Genomic DNA, 16192 nt, shown 5'->3' with positions numbered 1-16192 from the left:
CTGCTTTATTACTTGTTCTTTGTGTGGAATTATAATGACTAGGCAGCATAGTTTGCTGACAGGCTGTCTGGAACTGTTAATTGGAGTTGATTAAAGGAAAAAAAGCGCAAAAAATAGAAACTATAGTCAAATTTTGCTGTAAGCTCGATGTTTTTATTTTTTGTGTATAGGTAATTTCACAACCTACTCTGAATTTTTTTTAACTTTTTTTTCTCCTTTTAGGAAGTCAGTCTAGTGGCTTGAAGGTAGAGATTGCAATTAGCATGAAGATAGCCTAGTGGGGGGGAATCTTTGTTCAGAGGGCTGGGATCCTTGAAAATACACAGCTCAACCATATGTGGCTCTTGGATTATTGGTTCATCTCATGTGTTTGTTGCCCAATCAGACCTCCTGCTCTTGCATTCTGTTGAGCTGCCTTATTAGCAGACAATAACTGACCTGTCTCATCCACTTTCTTCCCTTTTAACTTTTCTGTAGTTCTCTKATGTCCTTGAATTTCTTTTCTCCCAATATGTTGTAGAAAGGTGAAAAAATGATACTGAACTTTATTGAAAGAAGTAGTCAGTTTATTAGTAATTCAAATAGAGAAGTGGTTTAATGACTAGAGAGAGCACAATCACAGAAGGCCTAGAATAGTTAACTTTTAGATAAGCATGTGTTTATCTGTCCTGGTCTAAAGCTGGTATTAAGGTTTCCAGAGTAATGATGAAAAAAGAGCAATGTGATATTAACTCTGTAAAATGATAAACTTAATCACAACAGGCAAATATTGTGAAAATACCACCACTGTTTACCATGCATTGGCCTTGTGATGCTAGTCCAATCCAGCCTTGGCTAGTGTGGGCTATGACCTGAATTAATAATACTGTTTTGCTCCTCTCTGTTAAAATGTCAGATTTGTTTTTTCTTTTTGAGAAATATCAGTGTAAATAAAGATGTCTTTTARACTTCCTGTCTGACTAACAGGAATCGTTATTAAGATGAAATCCTTTTCTGGCGGTTAATGATTTGTACACAGAGATGTGCACATATATTATTGTCAGGTTTCCTTGCAGTGACTTATTTGTGTAGTTTTCTATTCTTTTCACTTTGAAGTGGTTAAATGCAGTGTTATCTTCCCTATGTACTTGTTTACAGTATTGAACTCTGGAATATTTTGTTTCAATTTGTACTTGCATCATGTTTAACTTTGGGTAAGCCWCTTAATTATTTTTCTTTATGCTTCAATAGGGAAAGGACTTTCTTTTGCCTCTTTTTATGTTAAGGTCCATTTGGAATTTTTGCATGTTTGTAGGGGAAMTAATGAATCTTGGCTCCAATTTCATTACACTTGGAAGAATCGTGTTAATTACAGAAAAATGTGATATTCTGTAGGCATTTCTTCTGAGCRGCACAGCCTACACTTTCACGTTTGTACAATCTAAGATGCAAAAAGCTCCTATTTCCCTTGTGCCCTACTCAATGGCAGGTTAGAATAACAGCCCTTTAATTTCTGATCTCTCTACATAGAGRCAAGATGAAATTCTGGGTGTGGTGTCAGGTGTAATGAGACCAAAGCAGGGCAATTTCTCTTGAATTAATTTATTGCCAACACAAACCTCTGACCTCTAATTCCTCACAGTTAGGATACAGACCTGTTGTAGTGAATGCAGAGGAGCACCACCAAGACTATTAAAGGGATAGATCACCTCTGCCATTAGGAGAGGCTGAGAGAATTGGGATGGCTCAGCCTTGAGAAGAGGTGGCTTTAGAGCAGCTGTCCAGTACCTAAAGGGGCCAATGGGAAAGCTGGAGAGGGACATTCTACAAAGGCACACAGTGACAGGAAAAGGTGTGTTGGTTTTAAACTGAGAGTAGGTTTAGATTGGATATTAGGAAGGAGTTCTTAACTCTGAGGGTGGTGAGGCACTGGGACAAGTTGCCCAGAGTTATGGATGGCCCATCCTTAGAAGTGTTCAAGACCAGGTTGGACAGGGCTCTGAGCAGCCTGATCTAGTGAAAGGTGTCCTTGCCATGGCAGGGGTTTGGAATGAGATATCTTTAACGTCTCTTCCAATCTCAAACATTTTTTGTTAGGGGAGCGTCGGGGACCCAGCCCCAACTGGACAGTCCCCTCCAGGGAGAGAGAGGCTGGGGGCCGCCAGAACCATGGCAGTGAGGGGCTGAATTTACAGCTGGCAAGCCCTTGATTGCTGCTTTGTGCCTAGTCCTAGGGCTAGGTGGAGAAAAAGGAGGGATGGAGGGATGTTGTTGTTCAGCCTGATGGCAGCTGGGTGTTTTGGAAGAGAGAACTCTCATACCACACAGGAGACAGAGATACAGGCACTGCCATGGCTGAGAGTGACCCCAAGCGAAGAGAGCAGCTCTGCACACCAGGTGCCGAAAGTCTGTTTTATCTCCTTCTCTGGAAACTGCATTGAACCTAAGAGGCTGTGAGCAGGGTCAGGGATGCCACCATTGTGCATGTTTGAATGGGGGCTGGTGTTAATGCCGGTGATGTCAGAATGTCTCTTTGGGACAAGGGAATGGGAAAGCCCTGTGCTGTCTGTCAGAAAGCAAGGGAAGTGYAACTAAGGAGTTGTACCCCTCAGAATTACACAGTAGCAGCTTGCATTCTTGCTGCTCTGAGAACCAATAAACATTTTTATCTGGTGATTATTCCGCACCGCTTAAAAGGTAAAATATAGCTCCAGAGTGCACTAACCCGACACTTATTATTCAGTTCCTGAACCTCAAAAATGAATTCCTTTCCAGTGGAACTGCCTCTAAAATGCTAATTGCTAGAAATGTGACCACTAATCAGTTTGTTCCCATAATATTGCCAGCTATAGAAATTGGTGCGCCCCTTTCAGAAATGGAGATTTAAAAGACTTTGATRAGATTAAGATACCCCAATAGATACCCCAAAAGATGCCAGATGACTGTTTCAGGGGCCTGTTGCCTAAACTAATTTTGAGGGGGAGTGGGTGAACAGAAGTAAWAAAATCTGTTAGGCCCTTCTTTATCTCCTTTTGAAATACATTTTCATGATGTAGTCTACGATGATAGAAACTCCTTTTTTCTAGATATTTTGGATTTCAATGGTAAAATTTTATAAAGAGGCATAGTAAGAAAACTCATCCTTGGCAAAAGGATGTACTGTAGTACATGTGATGACTGACCTTCATTCCTCATCTTGGAGAAAACTGAATTACTTGGATAAATAYGTATCTCTGTTTTCTCCCCTGATGTCATCAGAACTTCTAGTTGCATTGCATATATTCTACTTAGTGTTTTTCATATGATCCACTTTCTAAAATATGTGGAATGAGCTATTCAATATCTTGTGCTTTAAAAGCAGGATTTTGTCTTGTAGAGATCACAAAGGAAAATATTGTTTCCATTCAAGGAGAGCTTTAAAACTAGGAAGTGAATTAAGGAATTTCTCACTATGCAGAKGAATGAGACTGGCTTCAGATTTCTTTGTTTTTGTCTTCCACCATCAAAGAGTTAAACAATAATGTTCCTCATCTGTAATTTTCAGGATGACCTATTTGGCTGAGGTAGATCTTTATTTTCTTCTTCTCTCCATCCCCCTGGATATTTCCAAGGCACAGATGTGYAAAACAAGGCTAAAATGAGAAATACCCAGAACAAGAAAGAAATAGCATGAACTTCACTTTGCATGAATAACTACATTAAATGTGTGTGTGTGTATACTCACACACCAACCCCCCCTATGTATTGTAGCATGTACTTTAAATATTTTAATATAATAGAAATATATAATGATATATATAATAAAGTTTGATATATTTTTACATTTATGAATGTAGAAGTGAATRTAAGAATATACTTAATTAAAAGATGAAAATAAATATATAGTACATATATTTTTATATGTATATATTTAAAGACAYATTGGATGAGGTTTTGGGCAACTTAATCTAGTGGGAAGTATCTCTGTCCAAACCTGGGTGGGGGGGGGTGGAACTAGATATCTATAAGGTCCCTTCTAAAAGAAACTAAAAACTCATTAAAAGGAATAATTGTCAAAGAGAAAGACTCTTTTAAAAAAGAGATCCTCTCTCTGTAGAAAGCAGAGAGAAAAGAGGGGAAGAAATATGCAATTCTGTGACTGAAAATGGATTTATACTTCAGATTGAATTTGAAGTATAAGGCATAAACTATTCAGCAGTGCTTCCTCTCTGGTTATTGGTTCTGCAAGAGCAGCTGCCATGAATGAATGTCATAGGTAGTGYCTTTTCCATCTCTCTCCCCTAGTTTTAATTTTGCATTCCAGGAGTGTGGTCCATAGATCTGTGTATATGATCCCGTGCTGATACAGCCCTTTTTAATGCATCATTTGAAGGGCTCTTCATTATTTTTGTTCCAGGTTTTATGGTTTCTTAGATTTGTGACACCCAGCTTAATTTTGAGTTGGCTCTTTCTATTGTAATTAATTCATGTCTATATGAGCCTCTTATAACACGGAATGACACAGGATCTTGAGTCCTTAAACGGTTAGTGTGGAAAAACTTCTGATGGACTGGATGTGTTGCTGAAGGACAGAATGCATGTATTTACTTTCTGACCTCTCACATAAATGCTGTCAGAATTTTGCTCTTAATTTGATTTGTGACATTCCATTAACCGTTATCCTGTGTATAAGAGAATAATAACTAATGATTCCCAGACTCCCAGAATTGTAAAATAAGGGCAGGCACTGTTTGGCAGAAAAGAGACGTACTTTAGTAGAGACAGGAACTGTTCATATTAATCAAGTGWCAGCTAGTCTGACTTTTAGCTAATAACTTCTTATTCTCAGGTTAACCATATTGCTTATAGGTAACATACTCTTCTCATTTGAGTGATTATTAACAATCAGAGGCTAGATGTGCGGATTTCTGTCTCTTTCTGAAAGAGAAATGATGCTCTTTGATTTACCTTATTTTAAGACATTGATAGTGTTGAAATTATTATGTTAGGGGTTAGAAGGGGCATGGTGAAAGTTCATGGATTTGACTTTTGATATGAGCTTTTGCAAGGCTGAGCATGTGTGGCATGAATGAACTCAAAAATGTGAATTTAATTGTTTCAGTRCTTAATTATTAAAGACAATTTTGGKATAAAGAACCTTAGGGCCATCAGTTGTAGAAGAAATGAGTCACACTGAGTTCACCTGGAAAATGTGCTGTTACCATGATATTTTGGCMGTGGATGTTGTTTCTAGCAGAAACCTTATGCTAAAGTCCTCCTAATTTCTAGGTGTTTTATTTTTTTTTTAATATAAGCTAGCACGTCGAATGATGGAGAAGAAATTTAATCTGGGAGATTTTACAAGATGCAATTTGTTTTCCAGACAGAAATAACATGTTTTGTAGGGTACTAAAATGCCATGGAGGACTGTAGAAGCTGTTCTCCATCTCTAAACTGAGAGGAGGCTCCCAGCAGGGGATTGTGAGTCAGGAGGGATTTGTTGCTGTGGTATAACAGCTTCCAGCTGCATCACTCTGCAAATGAGGCATTGYGCAGGTTTCCCCGGTGCTGCCAAGCCTGGTGTAAACTGGGATGAGGCTTCTCCTCCTTTAATTTACAGGTGGGCTCTTTGACAGTTTTTTCAAGCTRTTCTTAGTTCTCTGTCAGTTGCTGGCGAAGGCTGGTCCCTGTCTAGGAGCCAGATCCCTCTTCCTGCCCATGTGGCTTTGGGGTTTCTTGGTCATGAAGGCCATGTCCTTTTCTGACACTTTGCTCATTTCTGACAGCAATGCTTACATGCTCTTTTAGGTGTGAAGCTTTGTTCTCTTTGAAGTCCTGTTCTCTGAAAAAGCTTTTGGCTGAAATGTGGTTTGTGCTCGGCTTATCTACATCTATTCCATGAGGAAACAGCATCTCAAAATCTAATGCAGTGTTGACATCACAAGAGAGAAATGCAGGACACAGAGTCTGCAGCCTTGAATACATGTCATTCCACATACACACACTGCTACCTACCAGAGGGGTCAAACAAATTGTAAATCAGTGTTTACACTGGGATACAAGGCTGTGTGCAGATATAAAACCCTACATAAGGTGCTAAATAAAAGGCCTTATAACAGTTCAAGAATACAATTTTATTACTTTAGCATGCTCTTCAGGCCTCAACCAAAATTTTCAATATTGCAGACTACAACAGTGGGATTTTTTGGTTTGGTTTGTGTTTTATGTACAAATTTACCTAGACAGCATCTCTGGCCAGCTGTGGGCCTAATCAGTGGCTACTTAGGWCAGTGGGAAGAAATATTAAACTCCTACAGAACTCTACTGAATTTTTATGTATMAGCTTAATAAAAGTTAATGAGTACATGTTTAACATCTCCATAGACAGMTGGAATAGGGTGCTTTCCTTTTAGGAGAGCTGGCTAGAGCTCAGCACTGTGTTGTGGGCTCAGATAAAAAGCRGAATCAGCTAAACAGAAGGATTCCTCAGCTCTGTCCTAGTCTATACTAGGAAGTGCAATGATCTTGATCTTACCCGGAAAAAGAAATGAGAACACTGGAAGCTGAACAACATCTGCCAGGGTGCTCTGTAATTGCCCAGCATGTGGAGGAGCCATTCTAAGCAGGACCAGAAGCCTGAATTATAAATCACTGCTTTTCCAACCTCTCTTGTGGTCCTGGGGGTACAGTGGATCCTCTGGCAGAGTGCCAGGTGCTTGGGGAGAGCATTTCCTCATGTTGCCAACATTAATTTCAGATTAAATATTTGAGTGAATATCTAATAACAGTCTCGAGCCAGACAGTTTGGTTAAGATATTGTTGTGGCATTTTGTTATTGTTCCTGGAGCATAAGTAACCTCTAAGTAGGAGTTGATAATGTCTTTAAAAGCTCTCAGACATAATATAAAAGTGTGTTTTGTGGGAAGACAGCATATAAAAACTTGCATTTTTGTCAGGTTTCTAATTTATGTGGAGCAAGGACATGCAGTAATCTAATTTATGTCTGTGTACATTATGTCACTGATCACAAGTAATGGAGTCCCAGCAGGTGCTTTGATTTGTATGTGTAGAAATTGGTAGTAGGCTGAGCTAATGGTGAAGKAGCCTTAGCTTGCCAGAGAAAAGCTGTTGATTTAGTGCTGGTAACATAAGAAGGTAAGTCCAGGTCTGATGCTGAGCARGGAGAAATACCTGTTCATGAAATCTGTACTTTTGCAGACTGAAACATTATTTTTTGGGGTCCTTTAAATGATAAGATTGAGGAAGGGAAACTTCACCCTGGAGATTTAGATTTTATGCAAATGTCTTCAGCAGATATCTTCTCTAAATTAAGACAGTGATAGTCATGATGTTTGGCTGTAAATATGATTGTACAAGTATTTGCATCTGGTAACCTTAAATGTCTTTGAAAAAGACCAAAAAATACACAATTGGAAATGAAGATAGCTAATTTATTCCATTTGTTAGTGAAATTTTTATATCGTACATTAAATGCTTTAAACACACACCCATCTCCGAATAAACTTGTTTTTCAAACCTTGATGTGTCGCAGGAGCAGAGGAGTATTTACTCATATTTTCATACTTGGGCTTATGATCTTTCAGTCAAAGCTTATGAAATAGCTGCAATCTTTTTAAACCAGAGAATTCAGTAAAAATTACCCTGTCTATATTTTAATGTGTTGATTTTGTTTTATTTAACAGATTCTTCTCCCACATTTCAATCTTCTCAGTCCATGCATTTAAAGAAGGATTACATTAAGTTTGTTATTTCCAGGAAAACCAGGGGGGYAGGGAGGAACACAGGATGACACCAYCACCAAAGCAATCTGGTGCTAACAGGGGACAGAGCATGTGAACCCATTGCATTGGTTGTAATACTTTTATGTACTCAGGACATGTTTGTAACATCTTGAGGAAAAAAACAAGGACATGCATTAGTAATGAGATCAGTTTGCTAGGAAAGGCACTGAGGACCACTCTGTGTCAATTAAGAGCAATTTGGGGTGGCAAATATCTTGACTGACTCAGMTTGCACAATGCAGCCAATAGCAGAATTTCCCAAGCAGCTCCATCAAAAGCATTCTGCCTCAGCTGGTGACACAAACAACAGTAATTTCCTGTGTAAAGTGTTTTTCTCTAGGAGTGAGATCCATTTGCCCCAGTTTTTTCTTCACATCTAAGAAAGCATAATTTTCCTGCTGTTCCTGTCTCCTCATTCAAATTAATTCATTTCCTCCTTGTTCTTCCTGAGTCATGGATTAATATTTACCTTGAAATATTTTGCCTTACTTTTCTTCCAGCCATGTGTGTGAGTGAAATAACTTCACCTTTTTGGTAGAATAAATCCTCTATGAATGTTGCTGTTAATATGCATTGACCTGTAGTAGGTCATACACTAATGTGAGGTGAGGTTAATTAAAAAATCGGGAAGGAGGCAGCACCCCTTCTTTTTGTAAAAATGAGGAGTCTTTCTTCTCCTCTCTTGTCTCTTCCTAAAACAATGTTTGGATACATTCTTGTGCACTAGGAATAAAGGGAAAACATGCAGGAGAAAGATGTGTGCAGCATTTAAAATGGATAAAAATTAATAATGTTTAACAAGGAAGGGCCTAATACTTTAGTAACTTAGACATCAAGGTCCTTTCCAWAAAAGAAGTATTAAACAATCCTGAAATTTTATCACCAAATAATTAAGGTTGGAAGGGATCTCACTTGCGATCTTTCTCACAATCACATGAAGAATTACTATAATATTAAATAAATTTTCTCTAGCATTCAAGTAAATGATATAATAAAATAAAATAAAATAAATGAGATTAAATAACACTTCAATATTAACTCAGAAATGTTCAACCCAGAGAGCTCTGACCTGTGCAGTAATCCAAGATCTTCAGGAATATGTAAACTTTGTGTTGCTGTGAAATGTTCTTAATGGCCTTGGTTATCTGCTGGAGTTGTGGGGTGCCTGTGGAAAAGAAGCCTTTTAAATCATTTTAATGAGTTCCCTCCACAGAAGAGCAAGACAATGCCATGCCAGCATGGGCTGAAGATACCTGAGTTTCCCTAAGTTTACTAAATGACTTCTTTTTTTTCTTTCTAGATTCCAGCCTATGGAGAAGTGCACATAAGAATAGGATAAATATGGCTTTTAAGGGYGAAGACCACTTAGATTCCCTCTCCTTACCAGTTCAGCGGTAAGTGGTGCAATCCATCATSCAAATTTGAGGGATTAAATGCTTCTGAGACTGCAGCTGCACTCTCCTTTGGGGTGCTGAAGATTCTTAAAAGCTCATGTTCAAACTTAGTATTAGGTAATATTCCTAAAAAATTTGAAGAATGAATATGGAAATTCCAGATACATTTCTCGAGGCATTTGTAAACTTGTGTACCTGAAGTCAGGTAAATCATAGTAGTGTTGCTGCAGCTATCKTTTTAAATGGATGACCATGTTTGCAGTAGAAATGTGACTGCAGTTCCTGGACTGGTTCTTGGTAAGGTTAGAAGTGACTGGAGCTCACTGTGCTCTGTGAAGACTGCTGAAAACCATAAATATAAATTTCTTTAACGTGGATGAATTTGTTCTGGCTTAGGTATGCTAATGATGCAGTTTGTGGTATAATCTCCAGTCTGTGCTGCCCTGTTGGGAGTGGAGATACGGATGACCCTGCTAATTAACAGGTTTTAACGAAGTCTATCTAGTAGCTGTCTCTGTGTAGTGCAGTTTTGCTTCTAGCATAATAGAGGTTCTATGAAAAGGAAAAAATACATTAAACTACAGTCTTTATGTGGCACTACTCAGTTTATTTTGTTTTTGTTCAGGGGGAGAAGGAGGAAGGTGGGTGAAATCAGGAATAAAATCAGAAATAAAAAGGATTTAAACATCAGTCTTTTCCTTAGTCTTCTTTCCTCAGGTCAGGCAGTGATTCTTTARTTATAATTAACTGGTTGTTGACATACAATCTCAAAATATGATGCCTTTTTTCATCAGTAATTTGGTATTTCTCTACCTTTCCCTACCTCAGTCTTCCAGAAGATATTTTGGTAATGCCATTAAACTCAGTCACAGCAGAACCATATCAATATATTCTCTGCTGGAAGAAATTTTAAAGAGATGTGCTAAGGGCAGTGGGTTAGTTAAGACTTAGAGTAGTAGAGAACTGTTTGCAAGCAGAGCCAAGGGAGCAGGTGCTGTGGGTGGCCAAAGGTTGATCTGRGCCCATGGTGGCCCAGATATATTTACCAGTACAAAAATGTGCAAAATAGCTTGAGTCTATGCTGGCAACTGGAAATGTGGAGCAGGAATAATGCACTTAGAGGTAACGGCAGCAGAGAACCTGAATTTTATGGGCTGGTGACTTCTAGAAAAGCAAATTGCCTGCAAGTCAGGTGTGCAGCAAATCTCTGCCATGCTATGTGAACAAAAGTACCCTACAAGAACTCTGCCCTGTGTCTCAGCACACAAAGTGATTTGGAAAATTCCCATATAGCAAGCATTATGTTTTGACAAAGACCTCGACTCAGTAGGCAATTCTCWATAGTGAAATTCAAAAATAAATAAATACTCTCCCTCAATCACAATAAAATATAAAGCTCCTATTTTTTTTGTTTGTTTCTATTTTGAGAAAGAATCCTTTTTTGTAGAGATGAGGGATATTTCAGATAAAGCCACTGTAAGAAATGGGCAAACTGAATTTGTCRGTAGTCAGAAAGGTGAAGGCACAGAAAAGGCTGGAACTGAAAATAAGAAAAGATGTTTTTACCGTAAGAATTCAGCAGAGACAACACACATGGACTAGATAAATAGAGTTCAGGAGCTGTACAAAATGATTTTCTTGATTATTAGAAAAAAAACCAACAAAACCCACTACATATAATAGTGTTTCCAAAAAAATGCATTTTTTATGAGATTAAGTAGTTTCTCTGGGTTAGAGTAAGGAGTCATAAGAATCCTATAGGGAATTTAAAAGGATTWAGGGTATTTTCAAAAAAAACAAGATTCAAATATTAATTCTTTATTGTTCCTGTATCCAAGGTTAGGATGTATGACTGTCCTAGGTTTACAGTTCCTGCTTTTTGTGAGAGGGGCTTGAATTAACTTGAAAGTGTGTGCTGCTGTGTCCTGTCACAGGGAAAAGGTAAAACCAATCCAGCTGGGTTAATTCTGTGTAGGACCATAAACACATCTTGCTTCATGTTAAGGTCATAATTTTTCAGAAGTAAAACCAGGTTCGTCCCCAAGCAAGAATATCTGTCTCCATAGGAAAAGTGTACCATAAACATGCAAACAGATTCCAAGTGTTGGAGTCAACAGTTACCTTAGCTGTGTAAGGAACTTGAAACTGGGGCCTTAAAACAAATCTCTGTGCTGCGTGGATTGTTGTTTACAGCTTCCTTAGATTTTATGGGAAATCACRCTTTATACTGGAGTCTCTAGAGTACTGAATCACCGTGTTAATGGTTTTCTAACACAGTCAGACCTGCTGTCTCTAATTGACATCTTGACTGCTGTGGACACAGTATTTAAAACTATGTACTATACTGAGGAAAAACACGAATTATTGTTACAGAAACTTTATTTTCTGTTTCAGTGAGTTAGGAACTTACAGGAAGATTTTGTTTCTTAGAAAACAAGTGGAAATAGATTTAGTGGAATAGTGGAAAGGAGTATTTTAATTACTCTCCTAAATCTGTATTCCTATGTAAAGCACCTTTATAGAACCATAAAAATTATCTGTTTTCATTAGTGAGGCCCAGCTCACTATACCATGTGAAATTTGTGTGTATTCCTTAGAGATGCACATAGCCCCATTCTGAAATAGCTATTTTTGGTGTAGCTTTGGGAAAATGTCAATACTCTSTCCTCATCTTTATATTGGTATTGTTTTTCCATATTTCTGGTGAGCTTTCACACTGGTTTTTCCATCTGGAATAAAACATACCTTTCTCTTCTGCCTTTGCCCTTTGTCCACTGTAATGAAAGTTCATTGGCCTTCTTGTTTCTGTGAGCTAGAATTGTAGTTTGCACAGGCTTTTTTCACTSTAGGCAAGGTTTTTTTTATACTTTCCATATTGGATGGTAAATTAAAATTAAGACAGTGCTGAATCTGAAGTCATTMAATTAAAGAGAGAGTACTCATAACAAAAAGTGAAATAGGATGCCGTTTTGGCTTCTTGGATTATATGTTCAGCTCAGGGCTGCAATTGTGAGAGATACAGTATAATTAGAATTAAAAAAAAAATACATCTTTTATGGAAATTAGCTTAAAAAACCTACCACAATTGTCACCACCTACTCCCCCCGCTCCCCCAAAACCCACCCAACCCAGGAACAGCAACAAAGTAAAACCAAAATAAAATTAAGAAAACGAACTGAAGGAAAGCCTAATCCTGAATACGAGTCAACAACATGCACTAGCAGCCCATAAAACCAATTGTATCCTGGGCTGCATCAAAAGAAGTGTGATGGGGCTTCGAGYAACATGGTCTGTGRAAGATGTCCCTGCCCATGGCAGGGATGGAACCAGATGATCTTTTAAGAYCCTTCTAACCCAAAATGTTCCACGATTTCAAGAAATGTTTAAAATAGCTTGCTATCCTAATAGTAGCTTCAGCAGCTAAGGCTACATCCAGAACTCTAGGAGAATCCATGAAGGCACACTGCTCTCTTTCACAACTCTCGAGTATGTTACTGCTTGCCCAGTTGGGAAAGAAGTGCTGATTGAAAACATGCAAAAGCCCTCATGGAAATAGAAGGAAAAAAAAATTGTTTGTATTTGGTATTAATTGCCATTTAGATAATGTTTGTCAAAATTTGAAAGTTGGGACTTGAAATAGAAGCAAGAGAAATTCAGGACTTTTTCACTGCAGGAACTGCATTGATTCTACTTGTTTCTCTGCCAAATCAGGACAACAGACTCATAGAACTTTAGGGAACATATGGATATGTAAGAGGAAAAGSAGAGGGGTCTACTGTCCCAGAAGGGGAAAAAAAAATCTCTGTAAAATAAGAGGATTTCTACCTGACCAGGAACTGAATTGTTTCAGAGACCATTCATATCACATTTTACTTGTACTTTTAGAGATTCATGTGCTTCTATACAGCTGAAAAGAGGTATTTTGTGGTATAAGACATGCACAGAGCCTTTCAACGTGTTTMATATTTTTAATATTGTGTCTATATGGGGCTGTAAGGAAAAACATGGATCCACCTATTGGTTTCCATCTGTAGAGTTCCTAAAATTTCTGAGTACTAAATATATGATATGGTCCTCTGAGTCAAAGGCAGTAGAGTTTTGTTACCCTGTCACTGAAAGTGAATTCTGACTAATTGCATCTATTTTTTTTTTCCCCTTCAGCTAGCCAGTGATGTCTTGCCCCTTGTATTCCGTAGGTGATGGGAATCTGTAGGTTTTGATACCATTGTTTCTCTGGCCTTGAATTTTGGGTAGTGAGTTGTTGGCTTGTATCTCTTTCTGGTCTATTCTTTTTTTTTACCATCTCAGTTATTATTTTCTGCTTCCAACCTACGTGGCTTCAGTAATTTGTTGCCACATCTTAGTGCCTCTTCTCAAAAGATTTTCCTCACTTTTTCTTTTATTTTTATATGACTTTTAGTCTTCAGTTATAAGACTGTGCTCCAGCTATAATTAATCATAAAATCATGTTTAAATAAAAGTGTTTTAAATGCTTTGTCTGATCAGGGATTGTATAAGACTTACACATTTTTAGACATCTTCTGTAAGTGGTAAATTTTATTTCACAGTTTCCTACAGTGTTTGCTGCTGATAACCAAGGGCTTGTTCTGTAGTTCTGGCTTTCCCCACCTATATCTGCAAACTGAACTTCTTGTCTAACAAGAATATAATGCAAAACAGAAAACAACATTTGTATTTCTGTTTTGTGTTTTGCAAGCTACTTGCTGTGCATAGATCTTGCCCTGTTAGTTAGAACCCTAAATTCCCCATGACCAGTTTTATTTAAATGATRTCAGGAACTTGTTGTAGCTCCTTAAAAATAGTCAGATAAAGACTGTAAGAAACTCCAGAAGAAAAAAAAAAAGCAAGTTATTTGTAATGCAAGGACTAAAGCAGAAAATTTTCAGAGTTGCAAGTTGTGTGCTTACATGGCTCTATGAATCTCTGCAAGGAGTTTTTAAAAATCGTTTGAGAATTGAAAGCTTGCTGGGGAATTGAAAATGTGTTTTGAAAACTTCATTTTGCAATAGGCTGTAGGAATAGAGTATGACAGAAGAAAGGAGGGTGCTCTGCCAATAATGCAATAAAATTACATTCTAGTGACAAGAAATAAAATCAGCTATTGCATAGCTCAAGGCACTAATGATGCTTCCTCTAATGGCCTTGTATTCTCTTCCTTTCACTCAGTTTACCCCACAACAATTCAGCAAATAATTTTATAGCTTCAGAAATGGAGCTCACCTTAATATGAAGTATTCTTGACTTTGGTTACAGGTACAATATAAATCACTAAAGTGAAAGCTGAGTTGTGGGAGTTTTGATGGTGGTAGTAAAACAGATTTTTGAATCATATGGTCCTTCTGGGAAGGATTTTCAGGCATGCTAGCTGACCAAGTCCAAAGGGTGATGTTGGTAAAGCAGTGACTATTGATTTGCCATCATTTGGTGGCATTCATGAGGAATATGAACTCAAAAGATTTTTTTCTTTTTTCTCTTGGAATCCATGAGTAACATATCTCTATTCCTCTATTCAGGATGTTAAAATGTAGGTCAGCACTTTAGCTAGCAAGCAGCAAAAATAATTGCATTTTACTTGTACTTTGGGCATTTTTGGGRTCTGTAAGTCTGACAGAATGCAAGATAGTTCCTAACCTTTTCCTTCCGGTAGTTTTATCTTTATACCTTTACATTTAGTTGTATACTGTGCTGTAGAAATACGTTATTCTACTTCCCTGAGCTGTGCTGTGAAATATTGTATGTTGAACTGCAGAAGTCACAAAAGAATTTTGACTTTTAACCTGAAGGAAATTTTAGTTTGTCCAGTATAATAATTGTGAAGTKATGGTGACTTTAAAATACCAACAAATTGATGAACTTAAACAATCCGTTCARCTGGCCTCACTAGACCTTTCCTTCATTAAACTTGGTATTACGTATTTGTGGATTGCTGTTACTTGGAAACTACTTTAAAATAATCAAGGATCAACTTTCATCCTTAATGACAAATAAGAGTTTATTCTGAATTCCTCATCAGGGTCAGTAAAGTTTCGTAGCATGTGGCTCACAAGCACTGCAAAGAGCTCAAGGTAGTGCTTGTATAGCCTTTTTTATGGAAAAAAATCTCCCTGTTATTTTGAGAATGCTTATTTTTGAAATGTGAGAGTCTATAGATGAGAATCTTCTCTTTTTGTGTCTTAGAGAAAAAGCAGTTGCTATCTGCACGATGACTACCTTGTGTTTAGGACCTGGTATCCTTTTCACAAAACACCCTCAAATTGATGTCTTTGAATTCACAGTGACATAACCRTGCTTAAACATTAGRTTACCTTATCTGGCAGATATAGAAGATGGTTTCTCACTGTATCTTCACAACTATTGCATGAAATTTTTATTGTGACATCAAATTAGTAATCCTGTCAAATTCACACCCTGTAGCTTACTCTTCAAGCCATTGGTTATTACTTTGACTCTGTGGTTTGTGCTTCTCTGCTTTCACTAATGCTAGTGAGACCTTTCCAAACAATTCAGATGTTTGTTGTTATGTCACAACATCAGCCATGGGCAGCTGCAGTCTTGACTCCTGGTCTTTGTGAGCTTCCACTCATTAAATAATAGCGAGACTGACCTGCAGTGTACACTTTCTGAATCAGTGTGCTTGCTGTGGGGAAGGGATATGCAAAAGGAACCTCTCCCAGTAACAAAACAAATCAARTTACTGTGATAGACTGATCCTGTGTTGGTCTGACAGTTTGGTTATGCAGGGCAGAGTTTGCAGGTTAGAGTCTGCAGTTTTGCAGGTTAGGCTGGCAAGGYTGAGAAGTATTATCAATACACAGTGCATCCTATAAGGAAAATATAGAGCCTGCAGTGTCTAATCTTTCACTTTACTTTCCAAATCTTTCTGAACTTTGCATTTTATAGTAAAAACTATGTCTTTGCTTTTCCATTYACAGTATCATGTTATTAGTTACTTGTTTTACTGGGACACCTTGACTTTCTTTGCAGCTTTATATATGTCAGGCAATCTGAAATTAGTAT

The 16192-nt window shown here is 37.8% G+C and overlaps 1 protein-coding gene across 1 annotated transcript in view; it reads left to right on the top strand.

Moving 5' to 3' along the window:
- The window catches only part of INSC (INSC spindle orientation adaptor protein), a 123891-nt gene that overhangs the window by 35305 nt on the left and 72394 nt on the right, over positions 1-16192 (top strand). The window contains exon 3 of the mRNA XM_057369677.1: positions 9061-9154. Coding sequence (XP_057225660.1) covers positions 9061-9154 — 94 coding nt within the window. The remainder of the gene's footprint in view (positions 1-9060; positions 9155-16192) is intronic.

Source organism: Malurus melanocephalus, unplaced genomic scaffold (genome assembly GCF_030028575.1).
Source record: "Malurus melanocephalus ecotype Western Australia unplaced genomic scaffold, MMel_1.1 scaffold_114, whole genome shotgun sequence".
In the NCBI taxonomy this organism is placed as follows: domain Eukaryota; kingdom Metazoa; phylum Chordata; class Aves; order Passeriformes; family Maluridae; genus Malurus; species Malurus melanocephalus.
This window is presented reverse-complemented; position numbering and strand designations above follow the sequence as displayed.